Here is a 26,208-nt window from a genome sequence, read left to right as displayed (position 1 = left end):
CCTGTGCTGATGTGGGAGAAGCTGCAGGATTTGCAGGGCAGTCAGAGACAGGGAACCAGCTCTTGTCTCCCTGGGAAGGAGCCTGAGAAAAGGCCTGGATATATCCCAAAGCTCCACCAAAACCGAGCTCATCCCCAGCTGCTCACATTTTACCACTCTTGGCACTGCAAGGACCCGCCTGCTTTTCTTGTTGTGGAGGTGAATTTCTTGTGCTGGGCTGCAGAGCTGAATGGCTGCAAATATTTCCCCAGCTTTATTTTTTCCATGATTATCCAAGTTGTGCTTGGTTTGAAGCTTCCATCAAGAATCCCATTTTCACCACAATGAAATCTACAGGAATTATTTATCTTTGCTTCCCTTTCCTACACGCTGGTCTTGGGCTGTGTAACCAACACCAGGTGGACACTGAGAAGCTTTTTGGTGAAAAAACAGAAATATTTGCTGGTGATTTATATATTCAAGGATGGTAAAAGCATCCCCAGCAGCTGCCAGTGAGCAGAACACTGCTGGAGGGCTGTGCCTGCCTGGCTGTCAGCACAACCACCATGAATGTGTTGATGGTGCTTGGCAGGTACCTGAAAACAAATTTTCCTTGAAAACAGTGCTGTGTTTTGTCCTGCAGTTACCTCCTCCTGCTGTGGCTGCCCTGAGGAAGATCTTTGCTGCTGATATTAGAGGTGAGAAGATGAAAAAACCCCACTCCATCATTTTGTGTCAGTAGGTCCTAGGGAAGAAAAGAACCGAGCGTTCGCGGTTCTTTGAACTTTTGGTGTCTCCTGTTTTACTCTGTAGTTACACCCTTATCTCTGTAGCATAAAAATACCTTCATGAAACATGAATTGATCTCCTGGGGGAGAAGGGAACTGAGTGAGAGGAGAGGGAAGCATTAAGAAGTTTGCTAAAATAGTGTCTGTATTCCAGCTCTGTCTGACATGGAACTGCTGGTCCTTGCCCTGACCATGGCACAACACGAGCTTTGACAGGAGCTGCACCATCAGGGATGGGCTGGGAGCAGTTGTGCTTTCCAAGGAGGGTGAAACCCTTTGGAACAGCTGTCAGGGCTGTTGGTAGAGCCATGGAATTATTGAGGCTGGATCAATAATGGTGAGGGTCATCGAGTGTACTTTAAACCCAGCATTGCCAAGTCAAAGGCAGTCCAAAGCCTTGGGAAAAGCAGGAAAAGGGTTGATTCTTCAGTTTCTGAAGGGCTGGAAAGGCCTCTTGCTTTGGGCCACTCCACTTGCTCTACCAACAGGAATTCTGCAGCTCCTCTTGACGTGAGCTACCTCAAAGCTGTACAGAAAACCGGCAGCTGGGACAGGGTACTGAGGAAAAGAGGTCTCAGATAAATTCAACATGAAATATTTACCATGTGTGGCACAAGCCTTCCTCCTGTAGCTTCTTTCACACTGTTCTCAGACACAGAGCTTGCAGCAGCAATCACAAAATCCTGTGTCGCTCATTTGGAAACTTACAATGAAATTTGCTAAAAAGTGTATGAAATCTGCTTTTGATTACAGAAGTAGCAGGATCTTTCCAGTCTTCCTTCCTTTTATTATCTGGAGGAGAAAAAAAAAAAAAAAAAAATCCCTTTCCAGTGCATTCTGGCAAACTTTTAAGTGGCAGCATGGCTGAGGTGCAAATGTTATCAGGTGGGCACAGGCAGAGTAAATGGGATGACAGCTTCCCATGGTTCAGAAACACCACTGTGAGCATCTCTGCTGCTTTGTTTGGCTTTGCAGGGGCTCCCCAGAGAGAGGACAATCATCTATTGTCCAAAAGCCCCACATTTCCTAACCACGACAGGAGAATGAGAGGCACGGATCTGGAATTGTGGCAGCAGGTCACAAACGAGAGCGGCCAGCAGAGAACCCAGGCACAAATCTGCTTCCTGAGGGAAGCACAGGGAAGGGACAATTGGCATCATCCAACACAATAAAAGCAGCGTGCAAAGAATCACTGATGATATAAGAGGTGTTGATGCATTGGAAATGTCTTTCATTCATCCTCCCTGGACACTTCCTTCAATGTCTGTGGCCGTCAGAGGCTGGCAGTTCAGTTTTATTTGGAGAATGTAAATGGAGAATTTGGAGTTGTAAATATTTGCATTTCATCAGCCAGGCTATAGGGAGAAGGGCCACTTGTGTTGCTGTTGTGGCTTGTAGCTGCTCAGTGGTTTTTCTCCCAGCGAGGCTCCCAGCAGCACACTCAGCCCTTTGGGAAGCCCTCAGGCAGATTTTGGGAGCAGGTTTTGGACACCCTCAAGCATTTTTGTTTCTAAAGTGGGCCAGTGTAACAAGTCAGAGCTTGCAGCGTTTTTCAGCCTAGAAAACCCCTGCCAGTCTCTCACAGTGTGGCATCAAGAAAGCTTTAATTATCATGTGCTTGACAGTAATTGATTTGTAATTTGTCTTGGGTTTGTGGTTTGGTTTGGGTTTGGCTTTTAATAAGGAATTCCTCTAATTGCCATTTAATGTGCACTGTTCCATCCAATGCTTATATTTTTCCACTTGAGTGACTCTTCCCACAGTGGTGTCTGTTTCAAAGGAAGTTTTATGTCAAAGCAAGATTTGTGATGGGCCATAATTTTCCTCCCTTGAAAGAAAGCAATTATTCAGCCAAAATATGTACACTCAGGTGATTATGTCAATGTATCACTTCCTGCTGGGTATTAAACTGTATTATTCCTGGAGTCTGAACTGGGAATATGATTAATAACAGCTTCTGATACAGCAGATAGCAAATGAAGGCCGAGTAATAGTAATTTTTCATTTGAATCACAGCCAAATTGGCTGTTTTGCAGTACTCGTCTGTGGCAATTATTTGTTGTTCTGCTTCCTAATGCTGATTTCCTTCCCGAGCTGATCAGCATGAATCTCAGGGAAACACTGGCACATTGCTGGTGTCCGTAAACACTGGTGGCCAGGTGGGGAAGGCAGAAATGCTGATTAGATCTGTTTGAATCCAGGCCCTCCTGCAGGACAGAGCTTTTGTGGAGTGTCTGGTTCTGCTCCTGGTCCTGGTTCTGGTTCTGGTTCTGCTCCTGGTCCTGGTTCTGATTCTGGTTCTGGTTCTGGTCCTGGTCCTGCTTCTAGTCCTGGCCCGGGTTCTGGTCCTGCTCCTGCTCCTGCTCCTGTTCCTGTTCCTGTTCCTGTTCCTGTTCCTGTTCCTGTTCCTGTTCCTGGTTCTGGTTCTGCTCCAGTTCCTGCTCCTGTTCCTGCTCCTGGTTCTGGTTCTGGTTCTGGTTCTGCTCCAGTTCCTGGTTCTGGTTCTGGTTCTGCTCCAGTTCCTGGTTCTGGTTCTGCTCCAGTTCCTGGTTCTGGTTCTGGTTCTGCTCCAGTTCCTGGCTGGCAGATCAGTGCCCACCTGCACAGGTCCCCCCGTGGTGCTTTGGGGCCGGGATGAGCAGAGCCTCAGTGGCCGGGGTGAGCTCCCCAAGCCACAGCATCCTCTGCTGCCAAAATCTGCTTCCTTCCTCTGGAGCTGCAGCTCTGGGGCTCTGCTGGGGAGCTGTGCTCAGCTCCTCAAAGCTTCTCACTGATTTGTTATTCCAAAACAAGATCTTGGTGGGAAATGTCTCAGTGCTGACCTGCTGAGATAGATTTGGAGTCAAACTTTGGATGGATTTGCACAAGGGGTGCTCAGCACTTCACAGCTTGTGGTGCTTGTGGTCCTGTTCTCTTCCAGAATTCAATGTTCCCATTCTCTGATGAAATTTCATAAAATCACAGAATTCTTTGGGTTGGAAGGAATTTAAAGCTCCTCTCATTCCATGCCGTGGGCAGGGACACCTTCTGCTGCTCCACGTCCTGTACTTGGGCACTGCCAGGGATCCAGGGGCAGCCACAGCTTTGTGCCAGGACCTCCCCACCCTCAAAGAGAAAAATTCCTCCCCAAAATCCCACCTGAACCTCCTCCCTGTCAGTCTGAATCCATTCCCTGTGTCCTGTCCCTCCATCCCTTGGAAATCCTCTCTCTCCACCTTTCCTGCAGCTCCTTCAGGCTCTGCGAGGCCACACTGAGCTCACCCCAAAGCTTTTCTTCCCCAGGCTGAACAATCCCAATTCTTTTAACCTTATCCCAGTTTTCTTGGCCCCAACATGTCTTTAAATACACAGAGAATTTAAAAGGGAGAAAAAAGAAATTATAAAAAAAAGTCGCCCTCATTTTCTAATTTCTCCATCCCCTTTCTCCAGCTGTGTTTTGTAAGATAAAAATCACAAGGTTGGATTAAGTTGATAGAATGTCTAGAAGGGAACTATTTGTTCATCTTTCTAAGGAAATTATAAACTGCTTTGTTCAGTTTGTCTTCCAATGACCCTTGTAAATGTGTGGATCTTGTTTGTTTTCCACATTTTAATTAAAACTAGCTGGGTGTAAGACAGGCAGCAGAACTGAGGGTGCTTTAATTCTCATTAAAACAACATGAACAAAACCAACTTTCATATGTGCAAGGAACAAATGTGACTGCACAACTCAGATAATTCCAGATTTTCTATGAGTTGCCAGCCACTGATTCCAAGTGTGGATTCATAAGGAAGATGAAACATGGCTTGTACATATAAATGTATAAATATATATATATGTATAAATACATGTGTAACTCATGATGACTGGAAAGTTCTTAACAAGCTGTTATTTTTTACTCTGAGCTGCCAATTGCAGGATGTGAAAATGCCCATTTTTGCTACTTAGACCCCATGAATGTCCAGCCAAAGTGGCTGTGATTACCCAGCTTCCAGCACACTGGACAAGGCACGGTTGGATTCACAAAGGAAACAAAATAATTCCCAAAATCTATTTATTACAGCATTAACATGAGCGTGCTAAGCAATTTTTTGGAAACAATTACAACTTTTCAATCACAAAAGGCTTTTTTCCAGACTTTTCTCCCTTACAGAAATTACTTCTTGCTTTTAACACATGCTCACTGATTATGCAGATGGCTTAATGCCCTCGTATTCATTGCTGCCTCAATGTGGGAGCTGTACTCTTAGTTAATTCCATCTTTGCCTTTATTTAGAATATCAGATTGCTCCAAGTTCTTTGATGTGGTGGTTTTGATCATGCAGGGCTCTTGCTCACCATTTACAGAGCTGTCTTGATGTACTTATCCCTTCAGAAAAAGTAATATTAAACCTTGTGTTGCATGTCCTGCTCATTCCAGCTCCCAGGAGAGCAGGGAAGGGGCAGTCCAGCAGTGATTCCATTTTCCAAACAGCAATATTTGTGCATAATGCCTCAGAAGCTATTTGCCTTTTCTGATCAGCAGTTAGACAACAAATTGGGAGTAATTATCACATTAAAAGGAAAGCATTACTTCAGGACAGCTGAATAATTTTTCATTAAGGAGAACTTCCAAAGGGACAGAATTTAAGAAAACAAAGCACAGAAATGTCACATAGCTCCAGCTCTCCCAGGGAATTCTGTTTTTTGAGCTGTCTCTTGAAAACCCTGCTCCGTGGGCTAAACATCCTCCCTGCCAACTTTTCTAGTTTCATTATTTGACTTTGATAAAGGTGTGGGCTTCCCTACGTATTTTCTGATATCTGCCCTTCCAGGATGAAAACTCCTGAGCAGCAGGTTTTGGTGGCTAAATAAGAAATCCTCTTCCTTTAGGAGGGGATGCAAGAGATGCTTCTGTCCATGGAATCACTGAAGTGTCATTCTGGGCTGTGAGGCATCAACCAGGGGAAAGCAAATCCTTTTCTCCAGTTTTCCTAAAGAAAATCAAACCTGAGGTGCCCAGTAGGAAATCCAGCACCTCTTCACATATTGCTTTGCACATAATAATTGAGCTGGGCTTGAATATTTCTCCTACATTCAGCCTGTCAGTAATTTAATAGCTCTTAGATTCGGGTAAGGAGCTGCACGTAGGTCAAAAGATGATATTTAAAATCCACCCTGCCTGAGAAATAATGAGTTCCATTTTGAGGGAGAACATTGATTTTCACTGTGCTTGTGCTGTCACAAAGAATTGAGATACCTGTTAGAATATTTTTTGTTATTTGAACCAAAAAAAAAAAAAAAGTTATTTGTTATTGAAATTTGTTATTTGGTCTTGGGTGCTCTAAGTGCCTGTGTTTTAAGTTTAAAAGGATTCCTGGCTTATTTATCTTTTAACCCTTACAAGTACAATATGCTTTGAGCTAATACAAATTGACAACACCAAAACAGAGAGGCCAAAGCCACAAGGCAAAATTTTCTGGAATCTTTTGGAGCTTTTCCTTTTGAGAATGAGCAGTGGCTGGGACTAATTCCCATCAAACCAACTGGAGGCTGGATAAAATAATATAAAATCTTCTTGCTAAGAGAGCAGGGTGGGGGCAAATGTTCCCTTGTCTCATTTTTGTGTTTGCCTCTGGAAATAGCTGAGCACAGGAAGTGCAGCTGCTGGAGCTTTTTCTGTCAGCCAGCAAAGGAGGAATTTTAACACAAGAGACAAAACCCTTTACAAGGAGAAGTCACAGTGATGTGTCAGCTCGTGGTGAAGCTGCCAAATAAACAACCGGAGAAGGCAGAAATCAAATCCAAAGCGAGTAGAGTAATATGAGATGAGAAAAGAAAGTGAAACTCAGAGAGCATCATGTTTTCTCTGCTTGGTTAATTGGTTTTTAAAAAGAATATTTGGTCATTATGTGTGCCCTGTTTAATCCCATGTATGCCTGATTTAATTTCGATATATTTTGTACCTGTTTATTACCCACTCATAGAAATTCTGAAAAAGAAAGAACTACACTTTTATATCTTGATAAAAATGTACTGTCCTATGATAATTCACTTTTTCCCTATGTCATTCCCATTTTTCCAGCTTACAGATTAAAACTTAGGGTTTAGTAGTTATTATCTTTGACATGTTTTGGTTCCTATTTTACAGAGACTTGTCTTAAGAACAAAAAAATATATGGATTTTGGTCAATAACAATAGGATAGACTTATCAAATTACATATCAGATCCTCCACAATAAGGCTAAATTCCACGAATCAGTGATGGAAACAATGCTTGCACTGTTATTACACCCACAAGTCCACTTGTACTTGTTCTCAGTTGGATATAATTTCAGTTTCAACTTCTCTTGCTTAGTTAAAAGTGTTTTGATCTAAGTGCAGGTAGCAGAAGAGAACAATTGCTCATTAGTAAAAACTTTTTACCACTGGAATATGCAACTGTCCCTTTGTCTACACACAATTCCTGATGTAACATTCTCAGTGCACCTCGTTCTGCCGCCTCTCATTTTAATCAAAGGGAGCTTCTTTGATTTCACAAAGAATCCCCTGTGGGGTCACACTGGCCCATTGCATTTACCTGAGCTGGTTTTAAATGTTGACTTCTGGGCTCTCCAAAGTGGATTTGCCAGGATGAAGTTGCTCAGAGCTCCTCCTGGGCACACATCTGTGGTTTTTTGGGGATAGGAATGACACCCCAGCAGCTGGAGCCGCCCAGCTGTAGCTTCATTTATGGGAGGGCAGGTTTATGTACACATGGATTCTTGGTTTTTTAATTGTTTTTTAGGCTTCTTCCAGCATTAAACAGGGCAGCACTGTCGAATAGTACTTGGGGAATGGGGGGAATTATTTACCTGTCGAGTTTCATTGGAGTAACCACAGAGGAGAAGGGTGGGAGCTGAGAGCCTGCCTGAAGCCCTGGGGCTGGCAAGGGGGCACAGGGGGGCAGCCAGAGAGCCAGAGCAGCATCTTCCACCCTGTTCTGTTGGTGAATTCGTGATTTTAGACAATTGTAGCTATTCTGCTTTAAATAAAACACTGTTTTAGCGCTGCTTTGGGGTTCACTGATGGGCATTCTGTCCAGTTCTGCTGTTCCCTTGCCCTGGAGCTGGATGTTCAGGTCACAGCACAATGCAGGAGTTCTCAGGTATTCTCCCGTGGTTTGTGATTTTAAATAGCCCCTGCTTCCACTGACACAGACAGTTGTCCTTCAGAAGAAATAGATGTTCTGCAAAGATACTTTATGATGACAGTAGTGGAGTGTTTGGTTTAATTTTTGAACACCAAGTTGGATATGCAAACGCATTCATTACCTTCTGAAAGATAAATTTACTGCAACGTTGGCACTCAGATTTGGCCCTGCCTCCTTTCTCTTTTGTTTTACCAAAAGTTTTGGATTCCCCAAGTTCACCTCAGTTCCTTTCATGCAGAGAAATTTGAAAATGAAGGATGACATTTATTTATTGTCCCTGTAACATTTCAGAACTTGAAATTACGAGTCCTTGATGTAGATTTAGACCTTTCCAAGTACAAGCTGTACAATTTTAAGATTACTAAAGGCAAATCTCTTCACAAGTAGCACATAATTGGCTGTACACAGAGGCAATAAAAAGGCTGCAAGTACAAGGTCTGGTGTTTTGCCCAAGTGAAGAATAAGCTCAGACTCATTTCGAGAGACGAGTGTTTTGTGAAGAGGTGCTTTGGTCTTGATGGCTGAAGACAGGAGTAACGTGTAGGCTTTGTGAAATCAGACAGGAGCAAGGACAGTCTGTCCTAATTAGCTGCAGACTCTTGATTTCACACTTCTTGTCTCCTGATTGGCACTGAAGATATTCACCCTCACACCTGGCCCTCTGCCACATCTCAAACATCCCCCAGTGCACCCAGGGCTGTTTGCACAGGGTGCAGAGCGAGGCAGGGACACCTCCCACCATCCCAGACTGCTCCCAACCCATCCAGCCTGGCCTTGGGCACTGCCACAGCTCCCCTGGTCACCTGAGCCAGGACCTGCCCACCCTGCCAGCGAGGAATTCCTGCCCAGTATCCCATCCAGCCCTCCTCTATCCCAGTTTGAGGACTTGACCCATCCCACATGGGTGGATCTTGCACTTGGATGTGGGACCAGGGAGACGTGGAACACTTGCTGTGCCTGGCTGGGTCTCAGTGCCCAGGTCCTCTGGTGTCCCCTGGTGTCCCTTGGTGTATCTTGGTGTCCCCAAGTGTCCCCTGGTGTCCCCTGGTGTCCCCTGGTGTCCCCTGGTGTATCTTGGTGTCCCCAAGTGTCCTCTGGTGTTCCCTGGTGTCCCCAGGTGTTCCCTGGTGTTCCCTGGTGTTCCCTGCTGTTCCCTGGTGTTCCCTGGTGTCCCCTGGTGTCCCCAGGTGTTCCCTGGTGTCCTCTGGTGTTCCCTGGTGTCCCCTGGTGTCCCCAAGTGTCCCCAGGTGTCCCCAGGTGTCCCCAGGTGTTCCCTGGTGTTCCCTGCTGTTCCCTGGTGTCTCCTGGTGTCCCCTGCTGTTCCCTGGTGTCCCCTGGTGTCCCCTGGTGTTCCCTGGTGTCCCCTGGTGTCTCCTGGTGTCTCCTGGTGTTCCCTGGTGTCCCCTGGTGTTCCCTGGTGTCCCATGGTGTCCCCTGGTGTCCCCTGGTGTTCCCTGGTGTCCCCAGGTGTCCCCTGGTGTCCCCTGGTGTTCCCTGGTGTCCCCAGGTGTCCCCTGGTGTCCCCTGGTGTCCCCTGGTGTCCCCAGGTGTCCCCTGGTGTCCCCTGGTGTCCCCTGGTGTTCCCTGGTGTCCTCTGGTGTTCCCTGGTGTCCCCTGGTGTCCCCAGGTGTCCCCTGGTGTCTCCTGGTGTCCCCTGCTGTTCCCTGGTGTTCCCAGGTGTCCCCAGGTGTCCCCACGTGTTCCCTGGTGTCCCCAGGTGTCCCCTGGTGTCCCCAGGTGTCCCCTGGTGTCCCCTGGTGTCCCCAGGTGTTCCCTGGTGTCCCCAGGTGTTCCCTGGTGTCCCCTGGTGTTCCTGGACATCACGGCTCGGCCGCTGATGATGTCACTGCACGGCGCCGTCGATGACGTCATGACACGGCCATCGATGACGTCACTGCGTCCCCTGTCGATGACGTCACATGAGGAGGACGGCTCCACCTGCCTGCACCACGCGGCCAAGAACGGGAACCTGGAGATGGTGGAGCTGCTGCTGGGAACCGGCCAGGTGGACGTCAACGCCCAGGTGAGCGGTCAGTGAGTGACCCCTGAGTGTCCCCTGAGTGTCCCCTGAGTGTCCACTCACTGTGTCCTGAGTGACCCCTGAGTGTCCCCTGAGTGTCCCCTGAGTGTCCACTCACTGTGTCCTGAGTGACCTCTGAGTGTCCACTCAGTGTCCGGAGTGTCCTGGCAGTGGTCAGAGGGTCAGGGCTGCTCTGAGGCTGTTTTTGGGCTGTTTTTGGGCTGTTTAGGGGTTGTTTTGGGGTGATTTTGGGCTGTTTTGGGGGTTGTTTTTAGGGTTGTTTTTGGGTTGTTTTTAGGGTTGTTTTTGGGGCGATTTTGAGGTTGTTTTTGGGCTGTTTTGGGGCTGTTTAGGGGTTGTTTTTTGGGTGTTTTTTGGGCTGTTTTGGGGGTTGTTTTGGGGGTTTTTTGGGGCTGTTTTTGTGCTGTTTTTGGGTTGTTTTTGGGGTGTTTTGGGGTGATTTTGGGTGTCCGGAGGCGGCGCTGACCCCTGGATGACCCCTCAGGACAACGGCGGCTGGACCCCGATCATTTGGGCGGCCGAGCACAAACACATCGAGGTCATTCGGCGACTGCTGACCCGAGGGGCCGACGTCACCCTGACCGACAACGTGAGCACACCTGGGGACACCTGGGGACACCTGGGGGGACCTGAGACACACCTGGGGACACCAAAACCACACCTGGGGACAGCTGAGACACACCTTGGGACACCTGGACACACCTGGGGACAGCTGAGGAACATCTGGGGAACATCTGAGATACCTGAGACACACCTGGGGACACCTGGAGAACATCTGGGAGACATTTGGGGACACCTGGGGGTACCTGGGGACAGCTGGGACACACCTGGGGACACACCTGGAACCCAGTCTAGAACCCAGTCCAGAACTCAATCGAGAACCCAGTCTAGAACCTTCTAGAACACGATCTAGAACGTTCTAGAACCCGATCTAGAACAAGCTAGAACCCAGTCTAGAACCTAGTCTAGAACCCAGCCTAGAACCTTCTAGAACATGACCTAGAACCTGATCTAGAACAGTCTAGAACCCAGTCTAGAACGTTCTAGAACGTAATCTAGAACCCGATCTAGAACAGCCTAGAACCCAGTCTAGAACGTTCTAGAACGTGATCTGGAACAGATCTAGAACCTGCTCTGGAATAACCTGGAACCCAGTTTAGAACCCAATCTAGAACACGTTCTGGAACACACCTGGAACACATCTGGGGACACTGGGGACAGCTGGGGACACCTGGGACACACCTGGGGACACCTGAGATACACCTGGGGACATCTGGGGACACCTGGGGACACCTGGGCACACCTGGGGACACCTGAGATACCTGAGGTACACCTGGGGACACCTGGGGACACCTGGGATAGAAGGAACACACCTGGGCACACCTGAGGGTACCTGGGGGGGTACCTGGGAACACACCTGGAGACACCTGGGATAGAGAGGATACATCTGGGACACAGCTGGGGACAGCTGAGGACACCTGGGGACACCTGGGAACACCTGGGCACACCTGGGGGTACCTGTGACACACCTGTCCCCACCTGTCCCCTCAGGAGGAGAACATCTGCCTGCACTGGGCGAGGTTCTGCTGAACACTCAGTGCGACCTGCACGCGGTCAACTTCCACAGGGACACGCCCCTGCCAGGGAGAGCTACCACGACTGTGCCAGGTAAATGGGTCTGGGGGCTTCGGGGGGGCGGGGGGACATCCAGGGGTCACAGGGGTCACAGGGGCTGGGGGACACCTGGGGACATGGGGACATGGGGACACGGAGTCACAACTTCCACGGGGACACGCCCCTGCACATCGCAGCCAGGGAGAGCTACCATGACTGTGTCAGGTAAATGGGTCTGGGGGCTTCAGGGGGGTCCTGGGGGGCTGGGGACACCTGGGGGGTCACAGGACACCTGGGGACACCTGGGGACATGGGGACACGCCCCTGCACATCGCAGCCAGGGAGAGTTATCATGAATGTGTCAGGTGGGTCAGGAAATGGGTCTGGGGGCTTCAGGGGGTCACAGGGGTCAGGGGACATGGGGACATCCGGGGGTCACAGGGACACCTGGGGACATGGGGTCACAACTTCCACGGGGACACGCCCCTGCACATCGCAGCCAGGGAGAGCTACCATGACTGTGTCAGGTAAATGGGTCTGGGGGCTTCGGGGGGGGTCACAGAGGTCACAGGGGCTGGGGGACATCCAGGGGTCACAGGGACAGGTGAGGGAATTGGGTCTGGGGGCTTCAGATCCACATGGGTGGATCTTGCACTTGGATGTGGGACCAGGGAGTTGTGGAACACTTGCTGTGCCTGGCTGAGTCTCAGTGCCCAGGTCCCCAGGTGTCCCCTGGTGTCCCCCGGTGTCCCCTGGTGTATCTTGGTGTCCCCCGGTGTCCCCCGGTGTCCCCTGGTGTTCCCTGGTGTTCCCTGGTGTTCCCTGGTGTCTCCTGCTGTTTCCTGGTGTCCCCTGGTGTCTCCTGGTGTTCCCTGGTGTTCCCTGGTGTTCCCTGGTGTCTCCTGCTGTTCCCTGGTGTCCCCTGGTGTTCCCTGGTGTCCCCTGGTGTCTCCTGGTGTCCCCTGGTGTCCCCTGGTGTCTCCTGGTGTCCCCTGCTGTTCCCTGGTGTCCCCTGGTGTCCCCAGGTGTCTCCTGGTGTCCCCTGGTGTCCCCTGGTGTCTCCTGGTGTCCCCTGCTGTTCCCTGGTGTCCCCTGGTGTCCCCAGGTGTCTCCTGGTGTCCCCTGGTGTCCCCTGGTGTCTCCTGGTGTCTCCTGGTGTCCCCTGGTGTCCCCTGGTGTTCCCTGGTGTCCCCTGGTGTCCCAGGGCTGTGGAGCTGGGATGGGACTGCAGACACCAAGGGGGTTTCCATGTCTCCTGTGACGCCCCGTTCCTCTGTGGATTCCTCCCAGATCACCTCAGTGCTTGAGGTGCAGCCCCCAAACAGCAAACCCTGGTCCCCACCTGGGCCTCAACAAACAGAAACACCTCATTTCAGTGGAAATGAGTGGAAATGAGGAAGGTGTTTGTGCTAATGGCCTGAAAAATGACCTTGTTTGACTGCAGAGTTCTGTGCCTGGCCTTGGTTATTTGCCCATTAGTACAAATGCTGTCAATTATAAAATATTTAGACACTTACTGATGGGAAAATTGCCTGCACGGTGCTGAATTTAACGTGAAAGAAACAAATCTGTAATTTCCAGAATATGCTCTGTTGAGTCAACTTAGCAGGATAACTCATGTTCCTGTGAATTCAAATATTTGTCTTAAATACATGAGGATTTCCTAACACGTCTTTGAGCAAATCCTACAGTGTCTGTGAACTTCTTGATTTTCCTGCAGAAAAACTGACTCAGTAAATCCATAATAATGATACCTGTAGATGCAAAAGATATCATTTCAGCCTGCCAGTTCTTAGACCAATGGGGGGAAGCTACACATCTCTTGTTCAACCCAGCACTCTCCTCAAGGAAGAAAAAATTCTTATTATGAGCAGATTATGCATTGGTTTACAAGTGAGAACTCTGAAAGTGGTGGCAGCTCAGGGCAATGCTGCTCAGGGGCAGATTCCCAGCTGGAAATGTTGCTCTGGTTCCCAGGGAGAGGAGCCCTGCAGGGCTGGGAGATGGAGCTGGGACGGGCACCATGGCTTTGTGTCTCCTGGATGAGTCCTGGCTGGAGTTCTGTGCTGAGGGTGGGCACTGAGCACCTCTTCCCTCTCAGCAAATGGTTTGGATCTGTCCCACTGCTTGCACTGCAGCCCTGTTCTTCCCTTCCTTTTCCCTTCCTTTCCTCTTCCTTTTCCCTTTTCCCTTTTCCCTTTTCCCTTTTCCCTTTTCCCTTTCCCTTTCCCTTTCCCTTTTCCCTTTCCCTTTCCCTTTCCCTTTCCCTTTCCCTTTCCTTTTCCCTTTCCCTTTCCCTTTCCCTTTCCCTTTCCCTTTCCCTTTCCCTTTCCCTTTCCCTTTCCCTTTCCCTTTCCCTTTCCTTTTCCCTTTCCCTTTCCCTTTCCCTTTCCCTTTCCCTTTCCCTTTCCCTTTCCCTTTCCCTTTCCCTTTCCCTTTCCCTTTTCCCTTTTCCCTTTTCCCTTTTCCCTTTCCCTTTCCTTTCCCTTTTCCCTTTTCCCTTTTCCCTTTTCCCTTTCCTTTCCCCCTGGGTCTGTGGCTGTGAGAACTCACTCACTCACTCACTCCTGTTGTGGGGTTCATCCCATGGCCATTCCCTCTTTCCCTTCCCATCAGGGACACGTTGGGATCCTGCAGTCCTGGATCCGTGCACCACGGAATTCCCACGCAGGGCTGAGAGCAGAGAACGTGGCCTGGGGCTGAACAAACCTGGATAACCCGTGGGGAGCCTGCTGCCAGAAGGGCTGAGAGATCTTTGGGGGATTTTATGGATTCTCTTTCTGTCATGTTTGCACATGGGACTGAAAATCTGGCTTTTTCCCCTCCTTTTTGTGGAGCTCTGTGGGCGGAGTGTGGAGTTCCAGGGACAGTGGGAGGTGTCCCTGCCCATGGCAGGGGTGGAACTGGCTGATAAAGTTCCCCTCCAACCCAAACCATTCCATGATTCTCTGAATTAAGAGGCTTTTGCCCAGTGTTCAACTCTGTTCCTAGTTTTGTGAGCCCCCAGACTGGTTTGATGTGATGTGGTGCTCTGACAGAAGCAAACATGATTCTCAGTGATCTCTCCAGGTTTTATTCAGCACAGTATATTTTGCAAACATGATTCTCAGTGATCTCTCCAGGTTTTATTCAGCACAGTATATTTTGCAAACATGATTCTCAGTGATCTCTCCAGGTTTTATTCAGCACAGTATATTTTCAAACATGATTCTCAGTGATCTCTCCAGGTTTTATTCAGCACAGTATGTTTTCAAACATGATTCTCAGTGATCTCTCCAGGTTTTATTCAGCACAGTATATTTTGCAAACATGATTCTCAGTGATCTCTCCAGGTTTTATTCAGCACAGTATATTTTCAAACATGATTCTCAGTGATCTCTCCAGGTTTTATTCAGCACAGTATATTTTGCAAACATGATTCTCAGTGATCTCTCCAGGTTTTATTCAGCACAGTATGTTTTGCAAACATGATTCTCAGTGATCTCTCCAGGTTTTATTCAGCACAGTATGTTTTGCTTAAAGGCAAAGCACTGTATGAATGAGTCCTGTCTAAATTGCTTTTAAAAGAGAAAAAAATAAGACATCAGAGAAATAAGTAGGACATCAGGTGCAACAAGAGCTAAATACACAATAACCTGAGGCAGAATATCGTGGCAAACCATGCTCCAGGGTGTAGAGATACAGGACACTGAAAAAAAGCAGAGATTTTTTTACAACAGGCAGGCACAGTCTGCACACCACAATAGTTCCGTGGTTCCCCGTGCTGATTTCATCTCTGTGCACCACATCAGCTGCTGCAAAGTGTGACAGGCTGGGCTAACAGAACACAGCTTGGTGCTGCTGAGCTGGGCTTTGTGGCACACAGATAAAGCTGAGAGCATTTGCCTTCTCCAGGCTGTGGGATTTTCTTTGGTCTCTGCTTGAAACAGGGAGAATTTTCATTTGTGCCTGTGCTGCTCCACAGTGACCTTGGGTTTGCTTTTTCTTCAACTTTAGCCTTCCTAAAATTGAGGGTTGTAGGATTAGGTGATGTTGGAACAGAGGGAGTGTTGGAAAAGGGGAAGTCTGGAGGATGTGATTATGGGAGGAAGTGAAAACTCAGGGAATTTTGGGTGTGATCAGAGGGCAGGAGAAATAGGGAGTGTGAGGTTGGTTTGTGGTGGGGCAGAGTGTGGCTGGAGCACTGGGAAAGGTGGTTCTTGGCCCCAGGAAAATGATACAGCCCATAAAACTGGGAAATGGGGCCGTTCCCAGTGGGATGCTGAGGATCAAACACAGGCCAGGGTGTGAAATGTGACTCCCCACGGGCAGTGGGGCTGGGTCTGGAGCCACTGGCACTGAAACAGCAGCACCAGTGAGGGGCACAACTGGGGACACAGGAGCTGGGGAAGCTCTGGGTGCACAGAGTTCCTCACCTGGCAGAAGGGAGTCCCGGACAAAACAAATAATATTAATACCAACCCAGCAGCTCCATCCAAAATATGAAGGTGGGGGGAATACAGGACAGATTTTTAAGCCAAATGAGATCTTTGAGATGTTCGAAAGCATCAGACAACTCTGAGGGTCTGGGGATCCTGCCCCTCCTGAAAGCAAGGTACCAGCAAGGTGCTGAGCAGCCCTTGGGAGCTGCAGGAGCTGCTGGAGATGCTGGAGCTGCTGGAGCTGCTGGAGATGCTGGGGCTGCTGGAGATGCTGGAGCTGCTGGAGCTGCTGGAGATGCTGGAGATGCTGGAGCTGCTGGAGCTGCTGGAGATGCTGGGGCTGCTGGAGATGCTGGAGCTGCTGGAGATGCTGGAGATGCTGGAGCTGCTGGAGCTGCTGGAGATGCTGGAGATGCTGGAGCTGCTGGAGCTGCTGGAGATGCTGGAGCTGCTGGAGATGCTGGAGCTGCTGGAGATGCTGGGGCTGCTGGAGATGCTGGAGCTGCTGGAGATGCTGGGGCTGCTGGGGCTGCTGGAGCTGCTGGAGCTGCTGGAGCTGCTGGAGATGCTGGAGCTGCTGGGGCTGCTGGAGATGCTGGAGCTGCTGGAGATGCTTTCCCTGCCTCTGCCACACGTGGGGCTGGGAAAGGCTGGCAGTGCTCTCCTGTTCCCAGGGCAGGGTAGAGCTGAACTAAGGAAACACCGCCCCAGGGCATTTATTTCTCTGTGGATAAAGCCCTCTCTGCCACACACACCTGGTTTCTTCCAGCTGCTGAACTCACACGTGGATATTTCTAAGGACTCCCTGCAGCTTTTACACAAAGCATTTTGCATTTTAGCTCTTTCTGATGTTCAGATCCATGGATTTCATGAGTTAGGATTTATCAAATGGAGACTCCTATGAGTTTTTACAAACACAGCAATCACTACATTGATCAGGACATTCCAGCTTTAAAAAAATAATTAAAAATTCAAAGATATAATATTCTTATATCACAATAAATAATGTAAAAGCCTTGACATGAGTCAATCCTATCAGGCAGCTGTTGAAGCCACACTGTCACTGATACTGTAGTGATAACTGGTTTCAGTGCAAGAGAAATGTTTCACCCTTTGAATATTGTACAAAAATTGCTTTATGGCAAGCAGCAAAAACGTCAATCTATTCTTTCATTAAAAGGTGGAGACATGGGTGTAGAGCAATGCTGTTACCTGTGGGTGTTTGGAAAAATAGCTTTCCACAGAGGTTACTATTGAAATTTTTCAGAAAACACCGATTTGTTGGCAGTGGCACAGAGATAAAGCAACAGGCACAAACGAATGCTAGAGGGAATATTATCTGTCTCTAGAAGGTGGCATTCCCTTTCAGGATTCATTTTCCCCAGTAGTTTTGTTTTTGTGAGCCACTCTGGATTTCCTTCCATTATAACTATTTTAAAAACTTCAAATAATTCAGTTGAAGCTAGTTTTCACTCTAAAAAGTAAGAAACAAGGCATCATGTAGGAGGCTTTTGTCTTTCCTGCACCCTTCCTTCAGGCACTGCGTTTAAAGTGAGCTGCTCTGTATCTCAATATATACATAAATATATTTATATTTATATTTATACACCTGTGGCGTGTTTTTTCCACCCAGAGCCAGGTGTTTACAGCATGCACTGTCCCACACTCATGTCATAGCAGCAACACACGATTTCTTTGAAAGTCTTCCTCATCTCCAGGCTCCTGAAGGCGTAAATGAGCGGGTCGATGACGGAGTTGCACATGATCAGCACCAGGTAGGTGTTGAAGTGCGCGGTGTAGCAGATGCAGTAGGGGTTCATGGGGCAGGAGATGATGAGGATGAGGTGGAGGAAGAAGGGCGCCCAGCAGACAATGAAGACCCCCAGGAGGATGGTGATGGTGACGGCCCCCTTCATGCAGGTGCGCTGTGGGGGCACGCCCTCGACGGGCAGCGCCGCGATGCGCTTGACGTGCAGGCGGGCGAACAGGAACATGTGCACGTACAGCGAGGCCATGAGCAGCAGCATGGTGAAGAACATGGTGATGAGACACACAATGACAGTTTTGCTCTCCGAGTAGGCAATGAAAATGATGCCACAGATGATGCAAGCCACCCAAATGAGCACAATGAGGGTCAGGGCTTTCTTCACCGTCATGATGCTGTGGTAACGGAGGGCATAGAAAATAGTGATGTACCTGTCGATGGCTATGACCAGGAGGTTGCAAATGGAGGCTACCAGAGAAATACAAATCATTGAGTCAAAAACATTGTCCATGTGCTGGATGAAGTGGTCGTCAATGATCAGGTAGCCGTTGCTGAGGATTGCGATCATGACGGTCTCCAGGGCGTTCGACATGCTCACCAACATATCTGCCACAGCCAGGCTGCAGAGGAAGAAATACATGGGAGAGTGCAGGTTCCCATTCTTCAGCACTGCCAGAATGACAAGGATGTTCTCCAGCAGGCTGATGATCCCCAGAGTCAAGAAGACCTCGGCTTTGATGAAGACCTGCTCGCAAAATCCGTCGCCGCTCCTGTTGTTCGGGACGGAGTCGTTGAAGTCTTCGGTGGCGTTAAGCGGCACGGGCTGAAATGAGAATGCAAAGTGTGTGGTGTTCATTGTCAGCAGAGGAGCCGAGCTCACTGGTGACTGTGGACCTGAGAGAGCACAGGTTAAAAAGAGAGGAAAAAACAAAAAGAAAAAAGGAAAAGGTAAACAAGTCCTTCCAAGCTGCTGCTGTGCATATGGTGTGGAATCCTGCAGGGCTTTAGTCACTTTTACAAGTGCAAACATCAAACAATCTGCATTTACAGTGAGTTTTATGCCGGGCTGCTCTTTCCTTTAGCAGAAAGTGAGCTCCACAGCCCGTAGGCAGCGAACAGTTTTCCCTGCAGGGAGGAATCGGCAGCAGGACATCGCTGGGTTCAGCTCTCCCGGAGATCAAAAGCAGGGAGTTCTCCCGTCTGCAGAGTTGCCAGCATGTTGCAGCTCAGCCAAGCATCTGTTGCTATTTCAGTGGCAGGAAAGGAGACGAGAACGAAGGGATTTATACATGCAAGAAAGAAAAACCAACTCCTACTTCGCCCTGCGAGCAGAGCATTGGCCATTGGAGAGCGATCACCTTGCTGAGTGACAGCTGGAGCACCTGGAGCGGCATCCCGGCACATCCCAAACTTCTGGCGCCCTCTGCAGATACCCAGCACCATGGATTCGCCATCGTGAAATCCTGGAAAATCGGCTTTTCAGCCGGGAAAACTTCCTGCCTGCTCCGGGCAGCCGGGTCCTGCCCGTGGGAGGGTTTGGGGCAGGCACGGTGCTCCTACACCCTCCCTGCACCTCGGAGTAGCCGCTGGGACTGGTCTTGAGTGGGATTGTACCCATTTAAACCTCTGCAGGACTGAGGAGATTTTCATTTATCACACATGAGCAGGCAAACATGAGGTAGATTTTCCTTGCACTTCATTCCTTCTACATTTCTGTGGTGCAGTTTTCGTAGTTTGATTTTTTAAAAGCGCTTGCGGATGTCTAAGCTCTTCCCACCTCATTTTATTTTTGCAGAAATACTCTGGAATCAAGTGCATATCACTTATATTAGTGTCTGGGGCTTCTGTTGCAGGTTTGTTAGCTTAAAAAAGCCACAAATCCCTCCCACGTTCACTCTGTGTCTGCAGAATTCTTGTCTTGCACCCATAATTCCAATACCAAGAGGCAACACTTCTCAAATTTAACCTCCAGGTGACAGTTTTACAAGGACAATATCCAGTGCTGTAGTTTTAAGTGAATAAACAGCTGGGGATTTGCCCACCAAGCTGCACAGGTAATGTTCTAAAGATCTTAGTCTCTCCCTAAATTTGCAGTGATGTATAAGAAGAGATATTTTAAAGCAGGAAAGTGTCTGTGCCATGGTCCTGATCCCATGGTGGGGAGCAGCTGTTCCCTGCAGCCGAGTGTGGCAGGTCTGGATTCAGCCTGGAGCATCACCCTCTGCTCCGTGCAGGAGCCCCGCTGTGTCCTGCCAGCTCCTTGGGGCTCATGGAGTGATTTCTGGGCAGAATGGCTGTAAATGCCCTTGGAAATGTTGTTTTTTCAGGAGCCCATCTTGTAGGGCTCCGTGCCAGCTCTGTTTTCTCGTTCTGAAGCAGCAGGAGGAGGCTGTGTCCCCCCGGGGTGAGGATGGGATCCAAGGGCACAGCTCACCCTGGGGAGCGGCACCTCCTGGGCCTGGCTCTGGGTTTCCTGCTGCTGGAAACCACTTCTGGTTGAGGCACCCACAATCAAAGCTCTTCCCAAGAGTTCCCTTCACATTCCAGGCCTGTTGTGCCCATCTGGGCAGCCTCAGCAGTGTCTGTGTTATTCCAGAGTGCTCCACGGCTCCTGCTTCAGGAGCCACTGCAGAGTTCCCCACCTCTCAGCTGGGATAGGAAGTCATTAAATGTGTTGCATCATGAAATTCTGAATGTATGTGACAGCAGGACAAGCCACCATTTGCACTGAGGTGCAATTTGAAGTGGAAATCGGATGTTGTACACCCAAGTGGATTAATGGCACTATCAGCTTTGCCATTAGGTGCTAAAAATAGTGGGCTATAAAAAATAAAAATATAAAAAATAGAGCCTCCTGTGTGATAGCAAACTCACCCTGACTCAGAGGCCTGTGCTGAGAGGGGAAGAGGCTGTGTCTTCACAAAAGACAGCAACATGTGAGCCCTTATTTTCAGAAGGATTTCTCTGCTCAGCACTGGAAAAACCCCCCGTGATCTGAAATGTCACAAAATATTTTGTATTCTCATGCAATAAACTGCTGCTCCTGTTCCTGCAGGGAGTGACTGGGATCAGTGCAGTGCAAAGCAGGCAGGTTGCTCTCACATCCACCCCAGGGCTGCAGAGGATTTGTGTCCTGGCAATGCTGCTCTGCACCTGAGGAGTGGGAAATTGCCAAAATGCTGCCACACATTCCTGTCCTCGGTCTCCCCGACTGAGGGAGAGCATTGCTCCAATCCATGGTGTATAAATGAAATAATAGCTTGGTTTGGGTTCCCTTTCCATCAGACTCTGGTGAAGGGAAGGCTGGAGAGTCAGGGATGGGAGATGTCTGTGTGTATTCCCCAAGTTTTGCCGTGTTCCCTGCTCTTCCCACCTGCAGCTGCAGCCTGGGTGTGCTCAGGGCTGTTGCCAGTGGGGATCCAGGATAGAAAACACATCTGGAGTGGCCCAGTGGAGGCTGGGATCTCTGGGCTAGGCTGAGTCAGGGAGCTCACGGTACATCTGAGTGTTTCCTTGCAGCTCTGGCAATGTCCAGAAAGCGTCATCCTCTGCTTAAATGGGTGAGTGAAATGCCCTCCTCACCTCTTGTCTCGGGCTCTGCAGTCCCTGACTAATGTTCCTGCTCACAGCCTGCTCTCCAGGCATTGTGAGAGCGCTTTTGTTCCACACAGAGTCCTCCTCCAGCTGTGTTCTTGTCTGCTGCCTGGACTCTAACCCCAAACCTGTTGTGTTTTCATCCCCTGCATGTGAACAAGAGAAGTCCTTGGCTGCTGTCCCCACAGCTGTCACCTCCTGGAAGTGCTCTCATGCCATGTTTGAGTCCACAGCACGGGGCCAGAGGCCAGGGGAGAATGGGAGGAAAAACATCCCTGGCAGCATTGTTCATTCCCTCTCTGCTCCCCCATCAAGAATATTGTATCTCCTTCCCATCTTTTATTCTTTCCGTCTCCAGGCCAGAATCCCTGACCTGTTTTGTTCCCTGCAGATGGGAGAGGAAATGTGTATTTCAAAAGCCTGGCATGACTCAGGCTCTCATAGCTGTGGTGATCAAACAGGTGTAAAGAAACCTCTGTGGGTTTGGCTGCCAGAATTACCTTCTGAGTATTTCTTAGGAGGAGTTTTCACGCTCCCAGAAGTTTCCAGAGACAAGGGGTGATTTTTGTGCTTGCTTTACTTGACACCCCCAGACTGATTCTGACTGCAGAGGAGCTTTTCAGCTCCAGAGTGATTTACTGGAGGTGGGTTCTGGGGATGGGCTCCAGGGTCTCACTTAGCTGAGAAAGAGAAAACTTTAGGGATGCTTCTTGAGTTCAGAACTTGTGCTGGTTCTGTGTGCAAACTCCAGATCCTGGGCAAGCTGCTGCAGGTAAAACCTGCTCTCTAACTAGGACAGCTTTCACTGAGGAAAACACCCCCCTGTGCTTTATAATGATTATTTAAAACCCCATAAAAACCATGTTAAAGCAGGTCCAGATCTGGCAATTCTTAGCAGCAGCCTCATCCTTTCAGAGCGTGTTCAGAGGAAAATGCCTCTGTGCTGTTCTGGTTCTGGGCACTGCTCAGTGCCCTGCCCAGGGATGAGCAGGACCCCGTTCCCTTTCTTAGAAAAGATGAGAGTTCCTGAGCACAGAGCTGGATTTGTCAGGGTTTTGCCCTGCCAGACCTTTCCTTCAGCAGCAGCCTCTGATCCAGCCCTGCCATCATCCCTGCTCATCTCCCCACGCCAGGGCTGCCCTTCACTGTCTGAGGCTTCCAAATTTGAAATGATTATCTAGCCCAAGGATCTCTAATGAAAGTTTTGTGTGCTTCAATCACAGCAGATGGATCCTTTAAAGAATCATCAGTAGCCCTTAAAAAAAAAAATGTCAGGACAACCCGAGCCCACAACGATGCAATGGGTTAAATGTGGAAATTAGATTTATTGTGATGTCTCTTACATTACTTTCACTCATGTTCTTTCCTAAAATAACCCCTTTTTCTAAGAAAAATAAGCTGTAAATAAGAGGATATCAGCACAGTTAATGAAATATTGGCTGTGATGACGGCAAAGCAAAGGTTTGCCAGCAGAAATGAACAATTTTCCCAGGTAAAAACCTCTGCCGTGTTTTACAAAGCAGTTAAAAGCAAGGTTGATTTATTTTTTTAGAAAATGCTGTTATTGCTCAGTTGTTTCTTCACGAGTGAAACTATTTAATCTTCAGGGAAAGGTAAAGAGAAAATAACATTTACTGCTAAATGTGGATCATGGAGTTGTCTAAGAGAATTCCCCTGTGATGTTGTTGTATGAAAAATCTTGTTTAATGCTTGACATGAGATTAGGCTGATAATGGCTGTCACTTTCCTTTATTTTCACTCTTTTTCAACAACAGTTTCTGCCAGACAAAAGTGGAAATTTTAAAGGAAACTGGAGGATAACAAGCAGATGGTTTCTCCCATGCAGCAGGCAATTATTGTTGTCCTGAAGTTTCAAGTAGCCAAAGCAAAGTGAGTGGAAAACTCTTGAAGACCTTTTCTCCGTGTTGTTCTTCACAGAAAAGGACTTAAAAGATGAAATGTTTTCTCTTAGCAAAGCAACCTGTGCCGGTGTTGAATTCTGTGCACGTTTCTGGGGTGTGCACTCAGGTTTTGATTGGGAATATCTGGGAACACGGGCTGGAATTCATCACCTGGACACTTCACCGAGGTTGCTCAGCGCTCTGCTGACCTGCAGAGTTCTTCAGAGTTCTTCAGTGCTCAACAGCTGCCTCAGGAGACTTTTAAGTTTTTGATGATGGGATACTTGACAAAATAAATGAAACTTCAGATCTGATTCAGCACATGGCTTGTAGAACATGAGCTGCTTGACTACTGGCTTAATTCAAGAAAAAAACCTCTTTACTAATTTTCACTGAAACATGGAGAGATCACTCGTTATAATAAAGAGCAGAAACACATTTTGGGAAATTTTCTATGATTATATAAAATGATTATAAATTATTTAAAATGATGTTGAATTCATTATTATAAAACTCAAAAAAATCTGGAATTAGGAGCCTCACAAGAACCTGTGAGGAAAGACACAGTGATTAAGCTCTGTCTACTGAAATGCTGTGTTTTTCTTCAGTGTCTTGAGGTAACAGCTTTCCAAGAGCAATTTTTGCCCTGCCAGAGTCACAGGCTTCAGGATGACCTGCAATTCCAGGTATTGGATGTAAAAATGGAAAGATTTCCATGGTCTTCTTCCAAGAATTGTAGTTCCTACAGCTCCCAGCCATGCCCGTAGCTAATAATGTTATTTTCTTGTCTGAGGCAAGAATGAATCTGGCATCAGCTGAGTTAAATTTGGTGGAAGTTAAATTTGTCTGCACCACGCTGCTGGCAGAGGATTTCAGACTGGAAGAGTAAATCTCACCTGCTGGATCCAGGCACCAGGAGTTTGCATCCTTTGGGATGGTATCCAGTGAATATAATAGAGGCAGCAGCACTGCAGCCTGCCAGGCTGTGATTAGTGAGGAGAAGGAGCACGAAATCCTGATTGCAACCAGGGGACTTTCAGATGAGGGTTTCTATCATTTCAGCCAGTTAAAAGGTTAATTTAAACAGACTCAACTTTATGATATTTTGGGCAATTTTCCTGCTCATCCCTGGGTAAAAGGAGACAAAGCAGACCTGATTGCAAAACACTCACCAGCACCTGCAGGTGCTTTTCATGTTAAAGGGATTTTAAGTGCTTTAGACTAATAATGCTCAGTGTCAGTTTTGTTCTCTCATTTACGGAGTGAGAGACAAGCAGAGGTGATTGAGCCAGCTGCATTCTGCTCTTCAGCTTCATCAGGGGCAAATATCCCTGGAAGATCTTCCTCATCTCCCTGGAAGCTTCATAAATCTCACTGCCCCGTGGTGCTGGGGCTGAGGGATGGGTGAATTTGGCATTTTCAAACCTGATTGCTGCTGCTGACTGACCTCTCCCCTGGACCAGAGAGAACAGGAGGATTTTGGAGGCTGGCAAGCTTTTAAGATGATTTTGCTGAGCTGTCAGGTGCTGTGGATGGATGGATATTGGGACAAGCTGTTCTGATAATGCTCAGAGCTCCTCGATTTGTTGCAGTGCTTGCAGCAGTGTTGCTGCTTTCCAGACAAGAAGGGCAGGAAAAAAGCCCCACAACCAGACCCAATCCTTTAATTTTATTTACCAGCTAGGTCTAACTTCTGCCTTTCTAATTTTGTCCAAAGGTTTCCTGCTCTATTCTTTTTGTCTGTGGAGGATGGCATCCTATGGTCATAAAAATTCCAACTTCAGTGCTTTTATCTGTGCTCTTTTTGCAAATAACTTCTAGAACAGGGAGAGGCTGGTTATTTGTTATGGTTTGGGGTAACAAGGAATTTTCTGCCTTCCAAAATGTTGCCCCTCAACAATAAAATGGGATTTAAATGCTCTTCAGGGTTAGAGAGGTTTCCTTTTCCAGATTCTGCAGTTTGCAAAGTGAGCCAGGTGTTTTATGTCAGACTACAGAGCATCAGTGTGGAATATTTTCTGTCAGAAACAGAACTATCTTGATTTAGAAAGCAAAATAGATTTGGAAAGCCAATATGATTCATGTAACCTTGTATGAATTTATTACAGAGAACAGAAGTGACAACTAGTTATTCTACAATTTCTTTCCCTCTTTTTCATTGCAGTTGAAGTGTACAAGGTTATTCACACATTTTTGAGTTTAATAATAATCTATAGTTAGGTGTTTCTGAATAGCTCATTTTCCTGTTTGGCACAGAAGGAGAAGCTGAGGTTTAAGGTTCTGTTTGCTCTGAATATTGTCTTGACAAGAAAAGGGGTTGTCATGAAAAGGTTACATCTGTCATTCATCCTGCACCGCTTCTGATGGCAGAAATAATGGAATTGCAGCCGATTTCACACTTTTGTGGCTGCTTGGAAAGTTCCCAAAATGTTTTGCAGCCTTGCTCTTCCAGGCCAGCACCTTGGAGGACGCAGGTGCCAGAGCCTCCAAGCAATCAAGCCTGACCTGAGGAGCTCCCTCGCTCACAGAAGGGTTTTGTGTCACTGCTCCACAAACTGTGGGGCACAGAGACCCTTCAACCCCCTCCTCCTCCTCCTCCTCCTCAATCCCTTCTTTTAACCCATGCTCTATTATCATTCTCTGTGAATTAATTTAACTTCTCGATACATTTGCATAACAGATGTGTCTAGCTGCAATACACAGAGACAGTATCACTCTGGATTTCCTTCATTTGAGCCAAGGCAGCTTGAAAAGCTTGTGTGGCACAGAGAGGCTGTGCCAGCAGGGTGTCCAGAGATCTGTTACTGCTGTAAATTCACCCCCTGCCTCCTGGGTTACTGTTCCTTCCCTGGCTAATTAAGTGTCAGAACATAAAATACTGCTTTTGGCAGAGCTGAGATTCAGAGCCAGGGTATCTCATTCCTTTATCTTAACTACAAGATACATATTTTATC

General features: G+C 48.0%; 1 protein-coding gene and 1 long non-coding RNA gene across 2 annotated transcripts; one reads left to right on the top strand and one right to left on the bottom strand.

The window, feature by feature from the left end:
• Nucleotides 1-9,842: 9,842 nt before the first annotated feature.
• LOC131585062 (uncharacterized) lies at nt 9,843-11,543 on the top strand. Its single transcript, XR_009278854.1, has 3 exons — nt 9,843-9,941; nt 10,444-10,548; nt 11,511-11,543. It is a non-coding gene; the product is annotated as an uncharacterized LOC131585062 (long non-coding RNA).
• A 6,094-nt stretch (nt 11,544-17,637) lies between these two features.
• MC3R (melanocortin 3 receptor) lies at nt 17,638-18,615 on the bottom strand. The gene has a single exon (XM_058850647.1). It carries the CDS (start codon nt 18,613-18,615, stop codon nt 17,638-17,640), a length of 978 nt encoding a protein of 325 aa, XP_058706630.1.
• Between the last annotated feature and the right edge of the window lie 7,593 nt (nt 18,616-26,208).

This window comes from Poecile atricapillus, chromosome 15, assembly GCF_030490865.1.
Source record: "Poecile atricapillus isolate bPoeAtr1 chromosome 15, bPoeAtr1.hap1, whole genome shotgun sequence".
Taxonomy (NCBI): Eukaryota; Metazoa; Chordata; class Aves; order Passeriformes; family Paridae; genus Poecile; species Poecile atricapillus.
This window is presented reverse-complemented; position numbering and strand designations above follow the sequence as displayed.